Genomic DNA, 24779 nt, shown 5'->3' on the forward strand with positions numbered 1-24779 from the left:
CTGAGGAGCTTTGGGGTTGTTTACAGTATGGTGCTGTTCAGTAAGTCATTGCTGAAAGCACATATGGGTTTATATATCTGAATTATTCTATGCCCCCAGATGAAGATCTGGCCTCACAGTGAAAGCCTCAAATACAGAAGCTTGAAGTCCATAATGGAATTCTCAGTGGCACCAAACAGTAGGGAGTTTAAGCAACACACATTGAGCAATTTTCCAGGTCTCACGGTGCTAGATGTAGATCTTAAATTTTGAGAGTATTTGATGTGCCTATCAATTAAAAAAACTCTAGTTTAACATTAGAAGTTCCTTTTTAAAGCATCAATTCCCAACAGAAGTTGTTGGGATTAGAATTAATGTAGAATTAATGATGAAGTAGAATTAGGAATTAAGTAGAATGAATGATTCTTGCTGAGTTCAGTGTTCCAAAGTGGGCCTTGCAGATTTTTTTCTTCTTCTTCTGAAGCACACACGTGCACACTCTTTTGAGTCTCTTTTCCAAACTTCCTTTCAGTTGTTAAATTAGGTAATAATTTTTTTTCCTGACCGATGGGAAAGTCAGGAAGTAAATAAAGTATCCCTGCTTCTCTGTTAATAAATAATAATGTCTGAGAGCCTTAGTCAGAGGCCAGACTGTTGTTATCTAGGGGCCTGTAAAAACCTAAGTTATGAATAAATTGATGTAAATGGTAAATAGAGCAGGGTAAAAGAGAAGTATACAGCGAGCCTCTATACCTCTAGCTTGTGGTTTGCTTTAGCTTATTGTCTAACTTATTTGTTAACTGTGCTGTTGAAGGGACAAGGTCAGTGTCACCTGAGTGACAGCACCCTCCCCATCTGTCATTGCTGGCCTCATCACCCCACTGCTGCCTGACATTTCTATCCAAGGAAAGCCATGGGAATACGGGGGGAAAAGTCAGACATATTGGCGGAGGCATTCGGTGAATATAAACTAGTTTTCAACCCCGAACACGTGTTCTGCTGCAACAGAAATAATTAGTTGTCTTTACTCCTGGGTAAGAGTGAACTTGGGGGGGCCTAATTGGGATTGCCAGTTGAGGCAAAGGGCATTGTTCTCTCCCCGTTCCTCAGGAGGGTGAACTCAAAACTGCTGTCACAGTTAAATAGATTTCAAAAACGTGAAGCAGGCTTTTAAAACAAAGTTGCAAAGCAATTACACGCTTGGTAACATAGCTGTTTATGGAAGTGCAGTATGTTACAATAATCAAGAATGCTGTCTTTGTGGGTTTGTTAGAACTAGAGAATATATACAACAGGATCAGGAAATAACTACTAAATTCTGTGCAATAAAAACTGCTGTTGACTTCACTGTTGCTATCAGTGGGCATTTTCCCAAAAGAATGTTGCACAAGGGACTCGGGGTTTGGCTGACTTTTTAATTATCCCTCTCACTTTATGCTCCTTCCCTCCTTTTGCATGTAATGGTAATTTCTGCAGGATAGATACTGCCTACAGCAGAGGCTGAAGCTCTGCCACGGTGGGAGCTTCCCAGGAAACACACGTGGCCTCCTGGCACTCTCCTCTGTGCCAGAGGGGCACATCTGCTCCCACAGACCTTAAAGGCCATGTGTGTGCTGCCCTCCACAGCTCCCCAGTTCAGCTGACTGGCTGCACAGCTGGGTGGAGCCAGGGAAATTGTTATTTTTTTGGTTGTGACTAATGCAGTTCTGCTCAAACTGCTCTTTTTTGAAGCCCTTGGCATTTTGTGTCCCGTATCGTAACACGCTCAAGAGTTTCCTCAGGCAACTTTCTCACACCTCGCACTTCCTACAGTTGCTCTCGTTGTGTTCTGCATGTCCCTCTCCAGACTCTGTCTTGGTGCTGAAAGGATGTCCCCATTCTTGATTCAGCACCCCTGAACATCATCTGTTTTGTCCCAGAAGTCATTTATGAAGATAAAATTATATAAAAAAATATCTTCCAGTGTTCTCCCGCCCTGTGCTCTCATGTTTAATCAGTGTTCTCCCACTATTCCTCAGTCCATGCTTGCCTTGATTCACAATGCTTTAAGCTTTTAGGTGCACAAAATATATCAGAGTCTTCAAATAACCTTTTTTTCTCCTTCTGATGTGTACATGCTTTGGGGGAATGTACGTGATTTATGAAAAGGATATCATTAATATGCAGTGTAGGCATTTTTTTGGGGGGGGGAAGAGAAATGTTTCAAGTGATCTGTGTAAATCCCTCACATCTTTTTTTAGTTTAGGAATTTCACATCATTCATAACTTCATTTCCAAATGCTTTACGATTTAATAATTTCCATATGCCACATACAACTTTCTGAAGCTCTTCTGTAGACATTACCTAATTCCCTTTAAAATCATCTTGGAAACATGGAGCTGAATTGTTCTACATGCACCACTTATAAGTAAATTTTATGCCTCTGACCAGCACGTTATCTTTATGTTTTTTGTACTTTTCTGCCAGTAGAAATGTTACCTTACACAGCACTGAGAATGGGAGCCTCTGGAGCACAGATGAAAGGGAGAGTTAGGGGAGGGGGATACACAGTATGAAGTGCCTCAGCACATCCCCCTGCTGTCAGTGTTGAAAATATCCCACTGTAAACTTTGCTGCTCTGTTTGGTGTTTCATTTGAGGACTGATGGTTCTGTCTTTGCAGACTGTAACAGAGAAGCACAAGCTGAATGTCCCCGAGACCATGACTGAGGTCCTGGATGTGTCGGATGAAGAAGGTGAGCAACTTTGTTAAATTCCATATCACTTATGTCACCTCGAGAAGCTGCCCAAGTTCCTTGATGCCTTCATTTTGCAGTGCTTGAAATGCCTTTTTAAAATGATGTAATCATCGTAGCATTTGGATAAAGATGCCAAAATTTGACCTAGAGCAAAATCCTGGACCCCTGCATCTTTTTCAGAAAAAGCTTGTCCGAACCAAATCAACAAATGTGAACGTTTCCCAACTTCAGATTGTAAAATTTCAATGTAGAGCTTTCTCAGAGCTGACTTTGACCCTCCCACGAAGAGGAATCTGAGCAGTAATTTTTTTGGCCCCGTGCCACCCGTATCAGATACATATATCTAGGAATTCTGCCTAATTGGAAACATTTGTGTGAGGAGATGCATAAGGTGGAAGGTGAGCAGGCTGTTCCCTCCAGGGAGCTTTTGGCACACAGGACTCGTGGATACATGAGGCATGACACAAAGTAACAACACGCTAATAAGTTTGGCACTTGGGTTTCAGAGTCCATTACATGGACAGACAGGAGACACGTGTTGTACTGCTTAGCAACATCCCCAGAAAATAATCTGTGAACTTCTGGAAGAATTGATAAAATATTGCAATTTTGTACAGCACAGAATTACAGAAAAGGCTTAAAAATGTCCCTTTTTCAAAGTTCACAAGTGACTGCTTAGACAGTTCAGTCACATGGCATCTGATAAATATGAACATGTTTGCAAGAATCTTCTATGTTCTTTTTTACTCTTGGCAGTGTTAATTAATATTGCAGTATCTTACATATGCTATTTTATGGTTGTTTTTATTATTTCGTGCAAATGATTTGTAGAGTGACTAATTTCCAACAAGTCCTGGGGATTTGGGAACACGGGTTACAGGGTTGGGTTTTTTAATTTTACAAAGAATGCAAATGCACTTGTGGTTCTAAATGGTGCAGGAAGTTAATGGCATTCATTAGTGCCAATGCAACTTCTTGCATTGCTTTTAGAAATGGGATTTCTGCTGATAAATGAGTTAGACTCTTGAGGAAATAACGATGCTTAGGCTCCAGATGCAACTTCTTGTTTTCAAATGTGAAAGCAAAACAAGTGTGATTCAAAATCAATTATTTTCTGCTGCATCATGACCGTTGAGATTATTCTGCTCGGGAACGTTTTTGCTGCTTTGTGTCTGAGAAACAATTCAACTACTCGTGTAATTATTGTGACAAATGGCCTTTAAACTGCTTATAGCTTTATGTTCACCTTGCTGAGTTTATTCCCAGTCTTTCAATCTACCATTGAACCATCTTTAAGTCCACAAAGCCTGGTACGTCTTTCTGCTTCTACAGGATTAATCCAGAGTATTCCCTTTTCTCAAACCAATTTGTGTGTTGTACAGCCTTTAAACACTCTGATGATGAACCCTTCAGTGATGGGGAAGCGTGTAATGGCACAGGTGCTGTTAGCAGGAGTTCGTGGAGTAAGCCCTACAAACTTTCTCTTCTTGTTTAACCTGGACTGTTTGGTTTATTTTTGGTGTTGAAACAACACAGGTTTGCATACTCTGGGTGCCTAACGCTGCTCCTCTCCGTTACTTTTGAAGTGTGGCTGAGTGTGTGTTTCCTGAAAGGTGGGAGGAAGAAGGGAGGCCAGGAAAGCTCAGATTTATTACCTATATCTTGAATATGTTGGCAGAACTTGAAGGGGCTGTCCAGCATGACTAATGCTCTCCAGTGCTTTGAATTAACATTCCCTGCAAAGAGTCCTAAGGTGGATGGTACTTGGGACAGGAGCTTAAAATAGCTGGGGACAGGAAGACTGCAAAAACTCTTTTAATGGAGGGGATGAACCTTTCAGTGACAGTGTAGCTTTGTACGAGACCAGCAATAAGATTTCTCTAGCTCTGTGTTCTTTCAAGTGACACAATGTGTTCTGAAATACATTGATGTGACACCTAAACCTGCCAACTGTAGTTACATAATTACCAAGAGTAAAACACAAGAGTGCTTGAGCAAAGAAGGGGTTCATGTTCCATTGTGGAGCCCGTTGACCACTGGTGATAAGTATTTTGTATTGTGCCTGGAAAATAGGTATGTTGCATAATTGCATGCTGTTCTGTTGTTAACATAACATTCCTATTCCTACAACAAGCAGAAGTGCAACATCCCATGTTAACCAGATAAAATAATGCACCAAATAATCTATCAGATAGCTCAGCTCGATTTGGCAGGTCCTGCCCTCTGTAGCTTATTTTAAAATATTTTGCATGGACTGAGAATCCTCCTAATTTTTCCTCAATTTTCTTGCAGCATTTTTCTGTTTATCATATGTATTATTATTCAGAATTCTTTACCTTTTACAATACCTGGAAAAAGATAATCTTTCATTTGAACAGAATTAGGTAATTTTTTTTTTTCTTAATGGCATTTGATCCTCATCAATGGGGATTGCACTACAAATTCCCATAGGCAGAGCTGTTAAGTGATGTGGTTTGAGAAAGGTACACCCATGCCAGCAGAAATGCTTGGTGTGGATACAGTTGCACTAAAAAAAAAACCTGTGCATTTTTGTCTTTGCATCTGCCTTGGCTGTGAGTGTTGCTGCAAAGTTGAGTTCCTTTAAAGCTGTTGCCACAAAAGAAACACTTGGCCCCCCCAGGGATCCTTAGAGTAGCAGAGGGGAATTACTGCAAAGCATCTCGTGAAATGTATTTTAGTCATGTCTGGGGAATTAGTGAAGTTGAGCACAAGCAGATGTTTTTGTTAGGGCTGAGTCAGTGTAGACACACAGGAACATCTAGAAAAGACAGCAACCTGTTTGTTTTTTCCTCCCATATATTAATATGCTTCTATGCACTCGTTCCATGCGTTATTTTAAAAGGATGTTCAAGAGCTCTCATTAGTTTCTCTTTGAGCCTCCTCATCTCCAGCTAATTTTCCAAAGTTGTAGGTTCCCTTCCTATTCGAGACTCAGTTCTGGCTGCTGCAGAAGCAGTCAAGTTCTGGCTGTGGTTCCCCTCGTCCTCCATTCTGGCAGCACAAACGTGTCACCACGTAGGGAACCAAGCCAGAGAACTGACCTGTCTGCAAATTAATCTCTTTGTTTGTACTGACAAGTTGTTTTCTGGCCAGATGACTTTTGCAGGCAGACGGGACTAGAAAGGCTGAAGCAGAAGGTGAGACAGGACTGTCAGAAGCAACATGGCCTGAGATGGGCATGACCATGAAGGTCAGCTCACACCAAACAGTAATTAATGCTGATATTTCAATTGCAGAGAAGGGATAGACAGAGGTTTTCATGTGCAAGTAGTCACTGGACTCTCAAAAACCCATTGGAATCCCAGTATCAGTAGAACAAAAATTGTCCTTTTCATGAGGGAAACTTGTCCAGAAATTGCTGAGGAGTCAACCCTGTGCCTGGTTCCAACATACTGACTGTAATAGTTTCTGTGTAAAAGCAGGATTTGCTGTTCCTTCGGGGAAGTGCATCAGTGACAGGGTGGCAGGTCTGTGAACTGCTGTGTCACTTAAGGACATGGTAATGTGATCTGAGATTTCCAGGAAGCAGCTAATCCATACCTGGTTGGATCAGATTTCTGATCAAAAAGGAAAAAAAAAAAAACACAGTGCTAAAATACAACAGTGAATTTCCTGAGTGCCTCCCTACATGGCCTTGGAGTAGCAAATACTGCTGCATATATGTGAGAAATGGGCACAAGTCACTGCTGGTGTACGTGCACATAATTCCTCTGCAGGAGCACCTTAATTAGTGGGAAAACTTAATTTCCTTAATTAATCCTGGAACTTAAAGTTGGAGCCAGGAGCTGTTCAGTGCATTAATATCTGAAACCACGCGTGAAACTCTGCTTTCCTGACTGGCTAAAAGTAAAGAAAATTTAAAGCATTAGCCAAACTGTAATCCAGGGAAACTTCTAGTGTGGGCCATTAAGTGGAGAATTGACTTTAGGGAAGTGAAGGTGTCCAGGGAAAGTGTCACAGAAACTCTGGAGTATACACATTCCATAAAAATTGTTCTTGCCATAGCTCTCCCTTCTCCATCTGTTACCTTTAAGGAGCAGCACTTCTGTGGTGAGCTGTAGACTTATCTGCATGCTGTAGAGAAAATAATTTTGGCAAACTCATCTGGCTTTAAAAACATCTATTAGAAACGATTTCTGGCAGTTTGACACAGACCCTTTTCTTTCTTTCTTTTTTTTTAACTTTTGCTTACATTTTCTCTGTGTTTTGTGAGAAACAATTCCAGAGCAATTCTCATACAGCAGTTGTGTTTTGCAGTTCATTTATGAGCAGAAGCAGTGTAGGAATGGTAGGAAGTGCCTTTGTTGAGCCTTCCCTGAACGAGTTGACTCTGCAGATGTCAGTACAGCCCTATCAGTGTGGGTCTCCAGTTCCTGGGGTTCAGTAAAATCCTGTGTGTCCAGCCAAGCTCTCGCTGACAGAGCAGATATGTGATCTCACAATGTATCCTGTGTCACTTAGAAGTCCGTTCAGTGATTTAAAATGCTCAGAACTGTGTTCAGACATTCGACAGCGGCAGCAGCAAGTGCAGGGGTTCAGCTGGGAAGGTGTTCTCTCTAGGAAACAGAAGATAAATCAATAAGCAGGTGACTCCTCAAAATCTACTCGTGAGTTCACAGGTGGCCACTGCAAACAACGGAGCACCAGTGTCAAGGGTTATATTTGTCCCAGACTGCTTAGTGTGAGTGGTGAAAATGTTCCTGGCATCAATTTGATGGGGAATGTGATGGCAGACAAATCGTTTCTGGCACAATTAAAAAGGATAATTTCTTGTATGGCCACAAAGCCGCCATCTGGTAAGATTTGCTGTGTAAGGAAGGCCTTGGTCAGCTGAATGTGCAATCACTGAGGTTTAAGTATGTGGTTTTCCCCTTCATATCCTATAAGGAACTCCTTGGGAGTTCATCTCATTAAGGAAAGGTGGAAGGGCACAAAGGGCTGGCGGGGAGTGACTTTATCTTCTAGTTCCCTCAAGATTAGTCTGCTGTTGAAGGATATCCATGGATAGTCTGGTTACTGTTTGCAGATGTTCCCAGCACATCAAACAGAGGTACTTAGCCCTGGTATTGACAACTCTTAGATGAGAGGCCAAAGCTGGAATAAGAGCAGACTTTGGATTTTTTTTTTTTAAGGATGTGGGTGTGATGAAAGTGGTGAAGATTTTTGCCTTTGTTTCTATTATAGATGGAATGTCTGGCATGATTATAATTATCTAGTTTATTTGAAATATAGCTTGGAATTCCTTTTACTGTTTGATTAACAGCATTGCCTTAATATCTTCCAAGTTTTCACTAAGCCCTGTGCTTTATAAAGTGACATTCCCAGGAAACAGGAGGCATCATCTGTCAGAAGACAGGAAACATGAAATGATTAAATGCATTTTATTGTTTTCTGTGAAACTGTGCCCAGTTTCTCCCTCTTCATGTGGGCAGATGGAATTTTCAAGAGCTCTTGTTGTTAGACTGAAAAGAGTCAAGCCTCATTTTTACATATAATATTAGTGTATACAAAAAAAAGTCTTAACCACCCCAAAGTTTACTTAGTTTTAGATGACAAATAAGAAATTACTTATTTCTTAGCTGAAACATCAAGCTAGTAAAAGTAGCTTGATTTGTTTTTGTGAAAACAAATATCAAGATGACCTCCAGTTTGCCCACACAGCTTAGAAAATGAGAAAGTTTGAAGCCATCCGTGGCCTAGGGTGTGGCAGGCTCATCCAGTAATTGGGAAAATGACTGAAATATCCAGGAGGAAACTGTGGAGAGAAGGCATCTTGCAAATGGGAATGAAAAGAAACATCTACGTGTTGCTTGGCAATGGGATCTGTTTTGTTAGTCTGCTGGGGAAAGCAAACTGTGACTTCATATAGACAGAATTTCCTGGGGAAAATAATTTTGGACCTAAAAAAAAAAAAGATTAAACCCAGTTGTTCAGAGTATATGCACAAAGGTTACTGTGTCAGAATGGTCATTTAGGCTGTGATTTGTTAGGAATTACTTTTCTGAAAAATCATCATTCTCATCTATGCAGGTGAGCTTATTTCCAGTTTCTGGATGTTGCTGTGTTTTAGAAATAAGAATTTTCTTGCTGATCACAGAAGGATGTTGTAACATGGGTGAGAGAGCCTCATATGATGTGGAGGTTGGACAGCAGAGAGTTTAAATTAGGATTTGCAACTATAAGGCATAAGGCCACAGAAAACATGTTTTCTTCTGCAAACAAACAGATTACAGTCAAATAAGTGGGGATATTTAACCATAAACTGTCAGGCTGGGATAAAGCATAGCTGTGACCAGAGAGCTGAAATAGATTTAAGGAACAGAGAGACTTTACAGAATAGCAAAGAAATGTGCCCCTTAGCAGTACGTGCAACAGCAAACAATAGATTAAATCTAATTGATTAATCACCTTGATTTCAATTTTTGTTTTAATATCTTGCTTGATGTGGCAGTGTCATTACATATATTAATTGCTTGTGGTTTGCAGTGTTCCCTGAGTGAGAAAGGCCTTGCTGTTTATTGTGCTGTCCAGCTGTTGGATCCCGATGCGCAGATGGAGTCGCACCCCTGTGTGTGCTGAGCCCTGTCCCTTCTGTGGTTGATTTACAGGTGATGACACAATGACAGGAGATGGGGGAGAGTACCTTAGGCCAGAAGATCTCCGAGAACTAGGGGATGACTCTCTGCCAAGCAGCCAGTTCTTGGATGGTATGAACTACCTGAGGTACAGCTTGGAAGGAGGACGATCGGACAGGTATTGTCTGGAAACATCACTTTTCTTGCGATAATTCCACACTCATTTTGTTACAAACGTTTGAAATCCCCCTTTCAGGGTCTCTCACTCAAGGTGGCAGAGGAACACCCACAGTTCTAGCTCTGAAAAGCTACCCGGGCACTCCTGGGTGTGAAATGGCTGCTGTAAGTCAGCAGTGTCTCCGGACTTACTGCCTTTAGAACTGGGGTACACTAAAGGGAATAAAAGAAAAAAGTGGAAGTCTTGGCAACAGAATTTTTAACCTACCTCGTTTTGCAGTCTTGATTGTTATTCTGGCAGCATCTCTGAGGCTCAGTGGAATCAGTAGGATCCCTTCTGTTTACTTCAGTAGGCTGTGAATTGCTCCTGGAACAAAAGATGTCAGGAAACAGTTTGGTTTTCCTCACAGCATGTGTAAATCCCATCATTCAGGTCTCACAAGCCTGGAGTCTTTGCTGGTTTTTAGGCAGTTCCAGTGAGTCTACTGAAAACAAAGTGACTCTGTGGCTTTTTAACTCCTAGAGGAACTTTATGAACTACAGCAGAGTGCCTAAAATCAAACCCTTTTGTTCTTTCCACAGTAACAAACATTTTATTTAAGATGATGTATACAAATGATTGTGCACGCAGATTTTAAGCCAGTTTAAGTTAAACTCCCATTTAGAATGATTATACTGAAATGAAGCAAAATTATAAAGGGAGAAAGAATGAAAGAAGAAAAACGTCTTTCTAACTCCATGGTCTCATTTTCTGTCACCTTCAGGTTACTGGTTTTAAGAATTTTCACATTGTTTTGCTTTAATGTGATTTTCACTGCATTATACCGACTTTGGTTTTCCAAGAAATTCAGTAAAGCAGAACAGCATTAGCAGTCTAGACTCATGTAACCTTATGCATTGATCAATTTGATTTCAAAACATATATTTTTCATTTGTAACCATCTTCCCTATTTATTTTATTTCTCTCTCCCCTTCATTTTTCTTTCTTTTCCATATGCTTTCATTAGCATCATGCCCAGGTAGGTATCACATAGCATGAGCACCTGTTGTCTCTATACCCTTCTGTGGCACCTGTCTCTGTTCATCCACTTTGGAGGCCTGCTGTATGCCAGAAAGTTGGTTTGGAGGACCAAATGAAAGATGCTGCTGTTGGAAAACGTTTTCAAGGTTGATTTGTACAGTTTTCAATGATACCAGTGTTTTTCTCAGCCTCTGAAACAACATATACTTGAACAGGAATTACATTTAACTGGACCAGAGCTGGTTAGATCTCTCTAGGCTGGTGGATGTGCACTGCAGCGTGGTCTCCCAGGTATCCAGGTTAGAAACTAGGCTAAGAAATGCTGCTTAGATTTTCTGGATATAACCTGGGCCTTGTTAAGGGCTTGGAAGAGAAGGGTGATACATAAGGCACACTTTTACATTCAGGAGCTTTGTAGCATTCCTGGGTTCCACACTTCCATCTCTGTGGTTGAATGTTATTGGCCCCACAGCTTCTGTGACTTAAAATTCATCAACCAGATTTGGAAAGAATCTGTATTTAGATGGTATTTTTGGCTCTGATTTAGGTAGGTTTTTTTATTTTATTTTATTTTATTTAAAAGGATTCCTGAAGTACCTTTATTTCTGAGTCTTTAACTACTGGTTTGCTCTTCGTTTAGCTGGTCCATCACACAGAGAGGGGCAGTGCTGTCTGAACACTAGGTTTGAAATTGAGTTTAGAAGGAAATTTAAATCTCTGATTAACTGCAAACCTCAGTCCTGTGTGTGCCTGTGGATAAAGCCCATACCCTTTGATGTATTTACTGGAGCTTATGTACAGGTAGTACATAGTGGATATATACTTGTTGTGGTGGTAGTAGCAGTGAAGGTGGACAAAATCACCGTGGAGATAACCAGCCAACTTTAGTTCAGACTTCCTTTCATTCAGTGTCTGTCCAGGACATGACAGTAGCTGAATAGCAGAACCTACAACTTGGATGGTGACTCTCTCACAAGCATTGCATGGCACAGCAAAGCAGTTCTGGAAGTGTCAAATGTGGAAATGAACACAGGATAATGAGGGCAAATGGGGTCTGCTACTGAGGCTCATTTCTCAGCCAAAGAACAAACGGTGGTTTCGTTTTTTTCTCAAGACTTTCCAAAACCTGATCCTTGTGTAGTGCCTGTCTTTGCTTCCAGTTTTGTACAGTCCATCTAGGATGCTAAACAGGCCTTTGGTATGAGTCAGTCATCCAGAGCATTCATTTTTCTTCCATGTCATATATTTCTAATAAAAATGAGGTACCCGTTTGCTTCTAAAAACGGATCAAAACCCCCAAACCTGAGTGAATGTAGCTATTGTTAAAAAAGGCTGAGTGGTCTGAATCAGATGGTATTTGAACTGCACTTAAAGCACTTGAAACTCATGTCTGTAGTGAATGCATGACTTGCTAACTTCTGAAAATGAATTATCCTTTAAAAGTCTGTGTATCCAGATAAATGGCCTATTGTTCTGATCCCGCATATTACTCATTCTCAGTACTACTCACGGATGTGTGAGCCAGGAAAACAAAACTGCTGCCTTCAGTTGTATGTACTATATTCCTCTAGAGCTATCACAGAGTACACGTACAGCATCTGAAGGTGGCTGATCTGGTTTTAAAAACCACTCCTGTAAAACTGCAGCCAGTGAATATCGAAGGGACAAAACTAGTGCTGTTTGGTAGCAGAAACCCCATTTACCTCAACATGTCCTTCTGTGGCGTCCTGTTTGTCTGGTTTTTTTTCTTTGCTTTTTGCTGGTGGATGCTGCAGTTACATTCTGAGCCAGTGCTTGGAAGCAGCTTATTTACTGCCTTGCACCTCTCATTGCTACAGCAACCGGTGTTCTGTGGAGCTGTGCGTACTTACAGCGAGATCCGTGCTCCCATTTGGACTGCCTCCCTAAAGATGCTGCTGGCATTCACAGGAACAGTCCTGTTTTCCACAGGAGCTTGTGGCTGGCCACACTTCACCTTGCCGTGTGTGTACCTTCCAGGGGACAATGTCAAGCTTGCTTATTTACAGTTTTAAAGGGAGAGAGTAGGTCAGGGGGCAAGAGTCATTCCAGCTTTTCCTCAGGTGGCAGCGTTCTGGATTTCCGCAGTGGTTTGCGGGACGTAGTGGAGAACTTCTCCGGAGAGCCTTGCTTAAAAGAAATTAATGCATTTTGTTGTAAGGAAACTGTCATGCTACAAAGCCAAGCCTAAAGTATCTGTGAGTAAGCAACTGAGTCAGTGGAGAGGCTTTGTGGCACAGCCCCGCCGTGTTCCCCCGGGACTGGGATCTGCTCCCCCTGGAAGCTGCATCCCGTTGCTAATTGCACGCTTCTTTCATTCTCCCACTCGCTCTGTCATGACACCTTCCCAACATCATCTGTGCTGCTGATGCATTGCTGTGGCATCCTACCAACCTGCCAGCCTGCGGTCCTTCAGTTCAGACAGGTCCCACACCCTGAGCCACGCCTCCTACCTGCGGGACAGCGCCATGATCGACGACACCGTGGTGATCCCCAGCCAGCAGGTAAGAGAAAAACCCCCTGGACTCGCTGGGTGCCGGGAGAAGTCGGGGCAGGGAAAAAGATCTCGGCGTAAACTGCACTGAGGAGTCTGTGTGGTGTTCGCTGCTTGTTTATTGTAATACAAATCTCTCTGTTTGTGCTGATATTTAACAGCATATTGTACTGTGCAGTGTTAAACTCGATTCCAAAATAAGTGGCTGAGCTGTGTGAGTTACAAGGACTGTGTTCTTAATGTTTTCTCCTTTTGAACTGATTTTTGAATGTTGCTACAGCCGTCGGGTAAACATTCTAATGAACTCACAGCCATTGTACTCTAAGATACTTTCCTGAAACATGCTTTTAGTTAAAAAAAGAGATTTAGGAAATGCCCTCTTGGTAAATCACAGCATTCATTTCACTGATACCACTAACACAGGATTACTTTAAGCAAATGCAGAATGTTGCAATAAGGGGTTTCTAATATCTTGATGCTATTCTTACTCCTTTGTTTTCTTTTAAAAAAAATTTTATGCTTTAGGCACTGCTAAGCAAAATACGTCTTATTGTTCGGTTGATTATTTGATTTCATTGCAGTAAAAAGGGTTGGGGTTTTTTTTTTTTTGCTTCCTAAGGTAACAACTCTGGCCAAAGAATCTGAAAGGAATTCCTATCGCTTAAGCTGGGGCCCTGAAAACTTGGACAATGTGGCTCTTTCTTCCAGCCCTATTCACTCAGGGTGAGTGTATCAATTAGCATTTTACTTAAAAATGAGAAGGAGAGTACCTGCAGTGGCAGCAGCTTCAACTAATGCTTAGCTATGAGCTGTATTTTAATTCCTTACCTCCTGGAGCTGTCAATAAATTGTTATGAACTCTTTAAGCTCTGACAGTCAAGCAAACCTGAGTACCATGACTGTTCACTGAAATTGCTGCAAGTCAGTGAGCCCTGAGTCAAGTTCAAGAGGAATGAATAAGATAATTGACACATACACGCAGGAATTGTGTGAATTTTATGGAGAAATAAATCAGAGCCTCTTTGGAATTAGCAATAATTGAGATCAAGGGCCTAATCATTCCAGATGATGAGTACTTACCGTGCTAGTGGAGTAGTTTAGGTGAGCACCGACTCTGGTGTTTGCCTTTCAAATTGCAGGAATAGGCAAGCAACCTAAACATCCTGTGCTTTGTGTATATTTGGGTACTCTCTTCACGTATAATCACAACTGACTCTTCATAAGCATTTGCATTTAGGCAAGCCCGTTGTCGTGGCATAAGGCAGGTCAAACTGCAGGCTCAGCCAAGTTTATGCTTAGAAAACTTATCCTGGTTGGCCTTTTAAATGCTCATACTCGTTGTGTTTTAAGTAATTCTGGTTTTCACACTGAATTCTACACTTGTGTTCTGCCGTGAGGTTTAATTAGAAACACGCAGATGAGTTGATAAAAGAACGGGTGTAATTAAAAAGCCTTTAACTTCTGTGACACCACGTTGTGCACAGCATGGCTGGACATCACAAGGGGAAAGATGAGTTTTGTTAATCTCAAATGACTTTGCAACTATCTTACAGTCCATATCTTTCCTAACATAGCACTGGAGTTCCATTTGGAATGACAGGTCTAGAGGAGGAATAATATTGTCATAACTGTGATTGCAAATTGCTTGATGTGACCTAGATGACAAGTATTTTTGTTGGCTGATGGGAGGATACTTGGCTGTGACCAGTGTTGTTTGGATTTGCTTTTCATGAGCTCTAGAACTAACAAATGAAATGAAAATACTTAATATGTAAAGTATGTATGTGTTTCTATATATGCTGGTAAGCTTTAAAATTGCTTTGGTGCTTTATTCTAACCCTACATAGATTCCAAACTTTTTCCAAAGGATGTATTAGTTTTCCCTTTCAGAAAGGTAGGTCTTGCCTGTGATTGCAGAGGATGAACTAAGGACTTTCTAGGAGAGTGGCATTTATTTCTTGGATGTGCAGTAATTTTGTGGTTTTCTTTTAAATTATATTAGTGATATTTCGATCTTTTGGGATGACCAAGATGCTAGTGGTAGGAGAAGATATCTGATTTTAATAGGAGCAACACTCCTGAAGCCTTATATTAAATAGTGACCTTTAACATGACACAAATTATGTTCCTCTTTCTATATGTACCACTTACCACTAAATATTGTAATAAAGAAACCTATAATAATGATCCCTTAACCTTTGGAAAAGACTGCACACCATTTTTATCTTGTTTAGATTTGTCCAAGTCATCAAATCATCATAAACTGTTGGGGTATATATCTGTTTTTATTTAGCAAAGCACATTGACTACTAGAGTTCGCTTTTGAAAGTGAAACAGTTGTAGAAGTACTGGAACAACAAATATATTTGTCATTTATACTCTTCTTGTCACCCACACCCTCCTCCACAGGCAGACACACACTATTAGTAGGTTCTTCTGAACCAGCAGCACTGCTAACATTTGGGTGCATGCAGTAGAAGAGTATTTATCTGCCATGAAAGAAAAAATTTTCAAAGAAATCCTGTGTAAACAGAGTCAGTGGCCTTGGGCAAAGGTCTGGCCTTGATTTTGCCCAAGACACTGAAAATGTATTGACTTCAGATTGTGAAATAATGTATCAGCAAGGCATTGGACATGAATTACTAGTCACAGAAGATTTTAAGTTTGTATTCTGTGCAATCTGAGGAAAAAAATGACACCCTGCATGTTTCAGTGGTAAACTCCAAATTGTTGTTGGGTTCTTACTGATGTCCCGTTGTAGGGAAGTGTTTCTGCAGATCACCCCCAGCAAAAGCATAAATTCAAAGAGAACTGTTCTCTCGGTGTGGAATTTCACAGGCACATATTTCAGCCTTTGCATAACCGACCAAAACCCCTTCCATGTCTAAAATTTCAGAAGGGGAAAATGTTTTAACTGTCCACCTAGAAAGTGAATGTAACTACTGTTTCAATGTGTTGATAATTTCATCAGTAAGGAAGCAAAAGCAACATCTTTTGTCAGTCGTTGGCAACTGTTTCAAAACCCAGAAAATATTTCTCTCTTAAGAGGTGACATTCTTGTGGTGCTCAAAATCTCAACATAAAGATCTCCTGGACGTTTTACACAGCTGACAGTTTCTGAGTAGTTTCATGCATTGGCTGAATGTAAAAATATAAATTCCTGCATTTAAACTCCCTTTCAGTGAATCAGATTTGCTTCTCCTGATAAAACAATCTGATCTTACATAATGAGCTAAGTTAAGGACCTCTGAATATACCAGAAAGTTTGGGTGCTAAATATCCAATAAGATAAGAGTTTTATCGCTTTGCTGGTGATATTAGGGGATATTATTTATAATTTCCTGCTGAAGTGTTGTGACAGACAGAACTACACCTACGTAATTCAAATACGTTTCACAGTCTTAATCACATACCTCACCATATCCTATTGTGGAAGAACAAATTTTCTTGAAGTGGGAAGGCAAAAAAATCACTGAACTGAAAGATTTCTTTTAAGTTAGCTTTGGGTCCAGGCTTTGATATTAACTTGATTTTGTGTTCTGGAGAAAATACGTAGCAGCTCTGCAAATGTTCCAGCAAAACTCCTATTTAATGAAAGATATTGAATATATATAATTTGATGGAGAAGTCCTTATTTGACTATTTGATGATTTAACAGTATCAGTATTTCTATATTTAAAAAAAAAGTTGGGATATTATTAGTGAGTTTGTCTTTCTGGAAGTCCTTGCCTCCATCAATGAAAAAAGGTGAAGGATGAGGGACTGGTCGTCTCATACTGTGACAAATAATGTGAATTATCATTCTTAGCTGCATGTCTGCAAAAAAGGAGGCTGGATCCTTGCTAACAAGGTAATCAAAATCTATTTCAAGTGTTGTATTTTGAATCCATAACATTGCTTTTCCCAATGTGAGATTGATTTCCTGGAAATCGTTATGGAAACAGGACCTGGCAGCGACCAGCTGATAGTCATTTCTTAAATCTGAAAGTCTGAATGACTTCAAATTTTGCTGTAGCTTTATGACCTTTGTTCAGAAAGTTACAGTAAGGAAAAAGAGCGGGTGTGTTTCATTAATAACAAATTGGTGTTAATGGAAGAAAATGGCAATGGAGATCCATAGAAAAAGGGACATTGGAAAACTAACTGTCCGTGTGACACCGAGTGATTACCGAGAGCCTAAACAGGTCAAACTGAAAGCTTGGAATTTGTCGTTCTGCAGAACAAAAGGAGGACAAGAAACATGTTGAAATGGAGAAGAGGGGAGGACAGGAGCTATAGATAGGGAAATCAAAGAAAAGAAATAAGGATTCACCGTGTAATCAGGAACACACTGGCTGGAATTACCTTCGATTCCTTGCCCTCTGATAGATCACGGCCCACGTTTCACACGTGGATGCCTGAACCCAGCAGGACTTGCCCCGATCTGCTCCTCAAAGGTTTCTTCAGAATCCAACTGTGCATTTCAGGCATCTGACTTCCAGTGGGAGAATGTCTGTAGAGGGCCCAGATCACTGGAGTTTTACTCCTGTAGCAGCAGTGGCTGTTTGTAACCAGGGCTGTTTACGTAGGCTCGTTTCCCATGCTCACTCCTGCCTTCTCACACGGAATGAATATGCACATATATGTATATGTTCATGTGTTTGATTTAGAAATCGGTTTCATTTTTTTTCCAATATTTCAGTATTTCATTTAACTCATTCTTCCCCCCCCCCTTTCTTTTCCTTTTTGATGTTAAATCATCTATTCTATTGCAGATGCTCTTCTCCATGTCTTGATCTTGACAACAGCAGGTGAACTTCTGCATAATTTCTTTCTTTAATACATTGCACTTCTCACCCACCCTATTGATCCTCCCCTCTTACCTCACCTCAGGATGCTTTTGTGTTTTGATAGTGCACGTTAGCCAAGACAAAAAAATCAATTTAACTAACAGGAATAGTTACATGTGGCCCTGTTTCTCTTCTTATACAGTAAGTGCCCACTTGATCCCTCTGCTTTGTCATCTATAACAAAAGAGTTCTGAACACATAATAAGTCCACTGCAAAAAAAACTTAACAAAGCTCCTTATACATTCCTAGATTGTTTTAACCACTGGTTTATTTAACAATACCCTTTCTTTGTTGGTGGCATGCTTTAATATTAATATTTAAAGGAAGGTAAAAACCCTCCACAAATAACCCAACACAAACCACTGTAATTGTTAAATCACCAAGTGGGCCTTTTATCTCGTTCTCTGTATAAAGAATATTTCAGAGCCACTCCCTAGGCCATATTTGCCCAATTGTGCCACCATATTTGAACTAGTAGAATAACTGCCCAGGCTGAGTGTATATTATTTTTCATACCACACGTGTTTTTCTCTGTGATGGTTAATCGGTGCTTGAAGCTGAACATTCCCAAAGGAGATTATCTTCCCTTGGCAAAACTGAGTGTTTATTGCCACCTCTTCAGCTCCTTTAACATAACCGTAGAAAGGTGAAAATCTCCTTAAATATTCAGCTGTACAAAATTGTAAAATGGCTAAATGAACCCCCGAACTACCACCCCATATTTTTAGGCCACGTCACTCAGTCTCTCAGCAACTGGCTAATGCAGTGGATGTTATCAGAAGTCAATACTGTAGCGGTTTCCCACGTAGGATCATGTTTTTTGTCCTCCTGGAATGTGTATTTTGCCTTGTTTCTGTATGGCACAGTTGCAGCCTGCTGGAAAGCACGCTGAGGTAGTTGAATGACTTGCTGTCGACTTCAGCGGGAGCTGGATCAAGGCCTTTTTTCGGAATTTCAGCCTCTCCGGGTTCTCCTCCTCCTGCTGAACACTTTGGGATGGCTGAAGCACCCTGATCGTTTGTTTCTGCTTCTTCACACCGCGACTAACACTGAATGCTGCTATCTCCTTGTTTCCCAGTTTCTGTTATAAGTTCAGAAAACCTAATGCTGAAAAGTTCTATCGTGTGTCTCCAGTGGATGTGCTCTCCTTGGAGCTTTTGTTTCCTGCTGCCCGATGAGCGCATGTGTGGCTGCACAGTCTGAGAGAATAATCGTACCTGAGCCGAGTGTATGAAGGTGGTGGTGTAGATTTTGCCTCTTCTGTGTGTTCCAAGAACTGTTGCCTGTCCCAGGAAGCCCCTTCCCCTGCTGGGTTTTGCATGGCTCTCCCAGTGACTCTGCAGAATGGGACGTGTGTTTGAGTGCCAACACCTGAGGCTGTGCCTCTCTCTTCACAGGACAGGGACTCCTCACAAAGCGCACAACAAGTGTCTTCCTTCACCCCCTCCAGCACTGACACATCCCTTTTTTAATTTATTTGTTCATCCTGCTGTTATCTTTCAAATAAGGATAGATACAGAATAAAACCAAGTTAATTCTATGTGAATTAAGTCAGCAAAGGGAGTAACTCAGGCTCTGATCTGAAATACAAATTTCATGAAAATACACCCCAACTTTTTGTCCTTCTATCCAATGTGTAATACTGTCTGTGTTGTGTTCCAAGTGAAACCATTAGAAACCCCCTCACTGTCTGCTCTCTGTAGAAGGAATGGAAACAACCTGAAAGATTTAGGGGCCTTTGTGTGTGTCCTCAACCAGAGGGGCACTGTAGCCAGTGTTACTTGAGATAGGTACCTTTCATATGGCAAGTATGTAGTTTTTAATTGCTCTAAAGTGGAGGAAAATGAAATGGCCTCTAATTTTTGAGTAAGTCTTGCTAAATTAGAAGGGAATGGATGATGCTTGAGCTGACTGCTGTGTTTAACAGAAGCATGTATAGACTCCCCTGCAGTCTATAACTGATTCTTATAAAATAATTGCTTTTGCACTTTGTTTTTTATTCAGAAATATAGTCCTCATTTCCCCTTCATTCTCTTTAAAAGAAGGAGGCAGTGATTTCCCCAGACCTGATTTGTTTCATTGATTTGGCTGTTATGTTGCACTGCCACCTTGCTAAATCCCAGGAAAGCTCAGTATCGATCCAATTTGCAAGACCGTGGGGGTCACATGTCTGTGTCATGCTTCATTTCTACCAGAACCTTCAAAACTGGAAGTGGAACTTACTCAAAGGCTGTCTTAGTACTGAGAAAGATGCGAAATCTGCTTTGACTTTGAATCATCACTTAATTAAAATTTAAGTTAAAGTTCCTTTAATCCCCTTTATTTACCTTCTTGTCTTTTCTTCCCCTCTTGAACCATTTGTGTTTCTCTTTAATGGTCCCCCTCCTCTTAATTCTCTGTACAGAGATGGTTGATACTGCTTTTAGTTGTGCCCCATGCAGTTGGCTCATGGGGTAAGCTCTGAGTTTCCTGCTCAGCTTCAGGGAGTATATAGGATATTAGGGTTATTAATATGCTGCTATTATGCATTATTTTCTTTTTGGTCATGGGAATTTATCACCATAAGGTATCACTTCGCAGAGTGATGGCTTCATCTGCCAATTTTTCCTGCTAGTTTTGTTTGTTGAGTGCAATCTCTTCCTATCTCAGCCTTGTCACTCAACAACACTGGTAAAAGAAGTGTTGGAGAGAGGAAAAATAACGTGTGTGCGCGTGGGCAGCAAAATAATTAGTTTGCATTTTATATTTCCCTTATATTAGTCATACAGTTTTTTCACTTCCCAAATGCACATTTCAGAAAGCATATTTTATATCATGCATTAGTTTTGTATGAATTATCTGTGTGTTGATAGACACACTCCTTCAAAAGGGAGGAGCTTTTCCGGTCCTGGAACAGTAATGGCACATTCCAGATGCCCTATTATGTAAAAAAATAGGCAGGAAAAGAGGCTGCTGTGATTTAGAAAATGCGTTATTATGAATTATTGGCTTCACCCTCTTGCATATCCAAAAGTATGTGAAATGTGCTGATTAAAAAAAAAAAGAGATGGAAAGAAATTGGATTAAATAAGTGCATGACAAAATGGATATGGCAACAAGGTGGGAAATAAACAGGGTGGTGTGGTGGAAAAGGATGTGTTTTTACACTCTGTGTCAGCTCTACAGATCCTGTGTCAGTGTACTATCCTCTGCGGTCTAGAGCTGAGAAATTTTCCCCCTCAGTTTCTTTCCTTTGCACTGTATTCGTGGTAGTTCTCCAAAATCTGTTTTCCAGGAATTTCCTAGTATTACACAGCTGGGTTTGTGAACTGGCTCCTCCATAATGTGATAATTGGCACTAATCTTTCTGTGCTGTGCTCACACTATTCTGTGCTTGTCTGAATAACAACTTTAGATCTTCCTTATGATAGAAACAGCTGTTTTTACAGTTAATAACAATAATAATAATAATAACAACATCTTACTGTCTTTATTTTAACCATTGTTATCTTTGTGTCCTCCTTCCAGTGAGACTTGTCCTTGCCTGTTTTTCCACTCTTTGGAGCAATGGTTGCTTTCAGTGAGAGATGACTGATAGACTTAGTGATAGATTTACTGACCCAGCAGGCACTTTCAGTAAACTTAAACGGAGAGAAAGAGTTGCAGCCATGTTAATAGAAGGCAGACGATTTGGTTTGGAGCCCCACCTTTCCTGTGTATTTTTCTCTGGCACTTAAGAGTGGGTTTGGCATTGCTGAGGCACATGTGGAGATAAGGAGGACATAGGGTAGACAGGTGACCCAGCACTAACTGGACAGCGACAGAAGGTGATCCTGATGTTAAAGTACACAGTCTTATGTCAATAATGAGAATAACTGACTCCCTAGAATTGTGTTCATGACAGCTTACCCAGTGAGAAATGTGAATGCTGCTTCAGTTCAGTCAGAGCTTCTGGTGATTGCGGGGGAGCGTTTGTGTTGCTCACAGCGTTAGCTTTAAAACGTGAAACTCCTTCTCCAGCGAAACTCCTTCTCCAGCAGCGTCACTAACTGCCTCAAACAACACCCCTTGTACTGGAGACCTGCACCAATTCTCTGAAACAGCACCACTTTGATAACACCACTTCATGCACTTACCGGGCGATTGCAGTGCAAGCCGAGAGCATTACTGCAACAATTGAGCACTTTAGTATCTCTTAAGCTCTTCTTTCATCTGTGCTTTACTCTGTATAAAGAATGTATTTTCTGAAGGAAGCTCCCATTCTTCTCAACTAATCCCCCCGACAATGGAAGCTGTAAAATGTTTTCATTTTCTTTTTTTCCCCCCTTGTTAAAACCACAGAAACACCAAGCTCTAAGGAATGAGATAATGGTTGTACAACCCCGAGTTTTACACTAAGCAAAGCCTAGAGGTATCTGAATGGCAGTAGACTAGGCGACTGCATGTGTGAGACAGACTGGCATCCGTGGTGCATGGTGTGCTTCCGACTGGCGCTTGTGGCTCCTTCCCATCCTCCATCCCTCTGACTTGCACGGTGTGTCGAGTGTTGTGTTCTTACAGCATGTGGAATTCCTTGTGTGGACAATGAATGGATGCAATGTTTGTTGCACAGAACGGTCAAGGGGACAGTGGAAAAATCCCTGTGTTTGTTACTCCTCTTACAAGGGAGTATATTTTCTCTGTTGCAGGTCCTTCAGTAGCATTTCTGCGACTCCCCATGAGATGATTCTATTTTAGTGGCTAGAACTAGGCCTGACACCGTTCTGTCTCCTCTACTCTTACTTTCACTTCCAGCAGCCTGACATTCCCATCCCACATCAGGCATGATCCTAAGTCATAAACCAGTAAAAAAAAAAATGGAAGTGGTTCTACACCTTTCCCAAGAATGTCCCAAATCTGTCAAAATCTGTGTTTGATTATATGTGGAACTACAAAAAATTAGGCACAAAAGAAATTCCAAACAAAATGAAATGTTTTTCTCCCTCTTAAAGAAAAAGAAATAAATAATTTACCTTGTGCTAGAAGAGAGGGCTCCCTGTAGATGGCTTTGTGCATCTCTGCGTTTTCCAGTGGGACACTGCATTGGTGTGCAAAGTAACACAAACAAAAAATCCGTAAATAAATCTCTTACGCACCCTCTTATACGGTGCCTGTAGCTATTCTTGTCTGACCAAAACCCAAAATTTGTCTTCAAGCACAAATGACTTGCTGGTTTTTTTTTATGATGGAGTGTGAATTGTATCCGCACGCTCCAGAATGAAATTTGGTTATTTTTTTTTTTAATATCCAAACCTATTTTTGTTAAAAATTGTATTTTACCAAAGAACCATAAAATTATATGGAGAACCCCCCCCCCAAAAATCCCACGTCGTCCTGTCAGAATTGGCTTTATATTTTTGAATCATAAATAATTTCCTTCAGTGAGACATATTTGCTTGAGAAGTATTTAATGAGTGCCCACTTTAAGCACAGTTGTTTGCAGGTACCGAGGAGTGATACAGGCTCACATTTATTGGTGTCTGCTGGTACTTTACCAACAGCAGCACCGTGAAACAAGACTTTCGGTGAAGAACACTTAGGTAGCAGTCGTTTATGAATAAATGACCTCAGCATGATTTGGTGCTTCCCATGGGAGAAAGGCTTTTTCTAATTGTGCCTCTTGAGCAAGAGCCCCGTTTACATACGTAGCGCGTTACGTATGTGGAACGCACCCGTGGAACGTACCATACGCTCCGTCTCTGACTGGTTTTCCCTGATTTTTGCAGCTTCCTGGTGAGCTTCATGGTGGACGCCCGCGGGGGTGCCATGAGGGGCTGCCGGCACAACGGGCTGCGCATCATCATCCCCCCGCGCAAGTGCACGGCCCCGACGCGCGTCACCTGCCGGCTGGTGAAGCGCCACCGGCTGGCCACCATGCCCCCCATGGTGGAAGGGGAAGGGCTGGCCAGCCGCCTCATCGAAGTGGGACCTTCTGGGGCGCAGTTCCTTGGGTAAGGGGGGGGGGCGGCCACGCGGCCCGGAGGAAAAACGTTCTCAGCCGTGTTTTCGCGTTTAAGTTGCACCGGAAGGTTCCTTTTTTTCGAGGCGTGAGGTGAAAAAGGTCTTTGTGGCACGGTAGCAGGCAGAAACACAGATCTGTGAAATACAGGTCGGTTGCCACTTAACGAGTTGTGAAGGTTTTACACCTTTTCCTTTCAAAATGGGTATTTTAAGCACTAGCACTAAGGTTAATGTGCTTCCGTGGATATAATTATTACTCAGTGTTGTGGGATATTACAGTGGGAAGAGACTCCCTTAGAACCAGGAAAGGCAGTTCATGCTATATTTAAAAGATGAGTAGCACAGCACTGATCTAAACCCAGAATATGAAGCCTGCTACGTACACAGTGGGCTATTTTAGGGACTTCTGTTGTGTTATCAGTAATTTGGACTATCAGGGAAGCACAGTGCCTTTGATTTTTCTGGAGTTGAAATTGCTAAACTAAGCAATTGGACAACCCTGGAATTTTCTGGCCATTTCTTTTGTCCTATACTGCAAAACCCATAGAAAGGTGAGATTTGTGTCTGCTGCTCAGTTTGTTTCAGCAATTTTCAACTTAAAACAGCAGTCACTTGCACTTCTAAAAATTTGTTTTGCCAACTGTTCTCCCTGTCAACTGTGGCATCCAGAAGGGAATGATTGAAGGAACCCCTTCTGTCACATTCAGAAACTATAAAAGAAGTGACTCTAAACGGCAGTAGTTCAAATCCATTTGGGAACAACTCAGTTGCTTTAAAATCCTATTATAATAGGCAGTCATCAGAGCTACCATCTTCATTAGTGCTACCACTTATTCTTTTCACATCTTGGTCACCTTAAAGAGAAAGCAGAAAGAAACCTAAAGAGCAGAAGAAATATTGTGCTTTCACAGTCTTCCCATTATCTCTGTCGCACACAAATGGATTTT

General features: G+C 41.2%; 1 protein-coding gene across 34 annotated transcripts in view; it reads left to right on the forward strand.

The window, feature by feature from the left end:
* Positions 1-24779, forward strand: part of ANK2 (ankyrin 2) — a 261559-nt gene that overhangs the window by 211595 nt on the left and 25185 nt on the right. For 12 of the 34 annotated variants that reach the window (XM_039386627.1, XM_039386602.1, XM_039386611.1 and 9 more), the window contains 5 exons: positions 2642-2714; positions 9347-9491; positions 12931-13033; positions 13643-13746; positions 23598-23822. In XM_039386627.1, the coding sequence (XP_039242561.1) occupies positions 2642-2714; positions 9347-9491; positions 12931-13033; positions 13643-13746; positions 23598-23822 (650 nt within the window). Of the gene's footprint in view, positions 1-2641; positions 2715-9346; positions 9492-10497; positions 10510-12930; positions 13034-13642; positions 13747-16831; positions 16874-23597; positions 23823-24779 lie in introns of all 34 variants that reach the window. The other 22 variants (XM_039386600.1, XM_039386605.1, XM_039386612.1 and 19 more) reach the window with 5 other exon arrangements.

This window comes from Pipra filicauda, unplaced genomic scaffold (assembly GCF_003945595.2).
Source record: "Pipra filicauda isolate LSUMZ 115617 unplaced genomic scaffold, ASM394559v2 scaffold495_size435866_pilon, whole genome shotgun sequence".
In the NCBI taxonomy this organism is placed as follows: Eukaryota; Metazoa; Chordata; class Aves; order Passeriformes; family Pipridae; genus Pipra; species Pipra filicauda.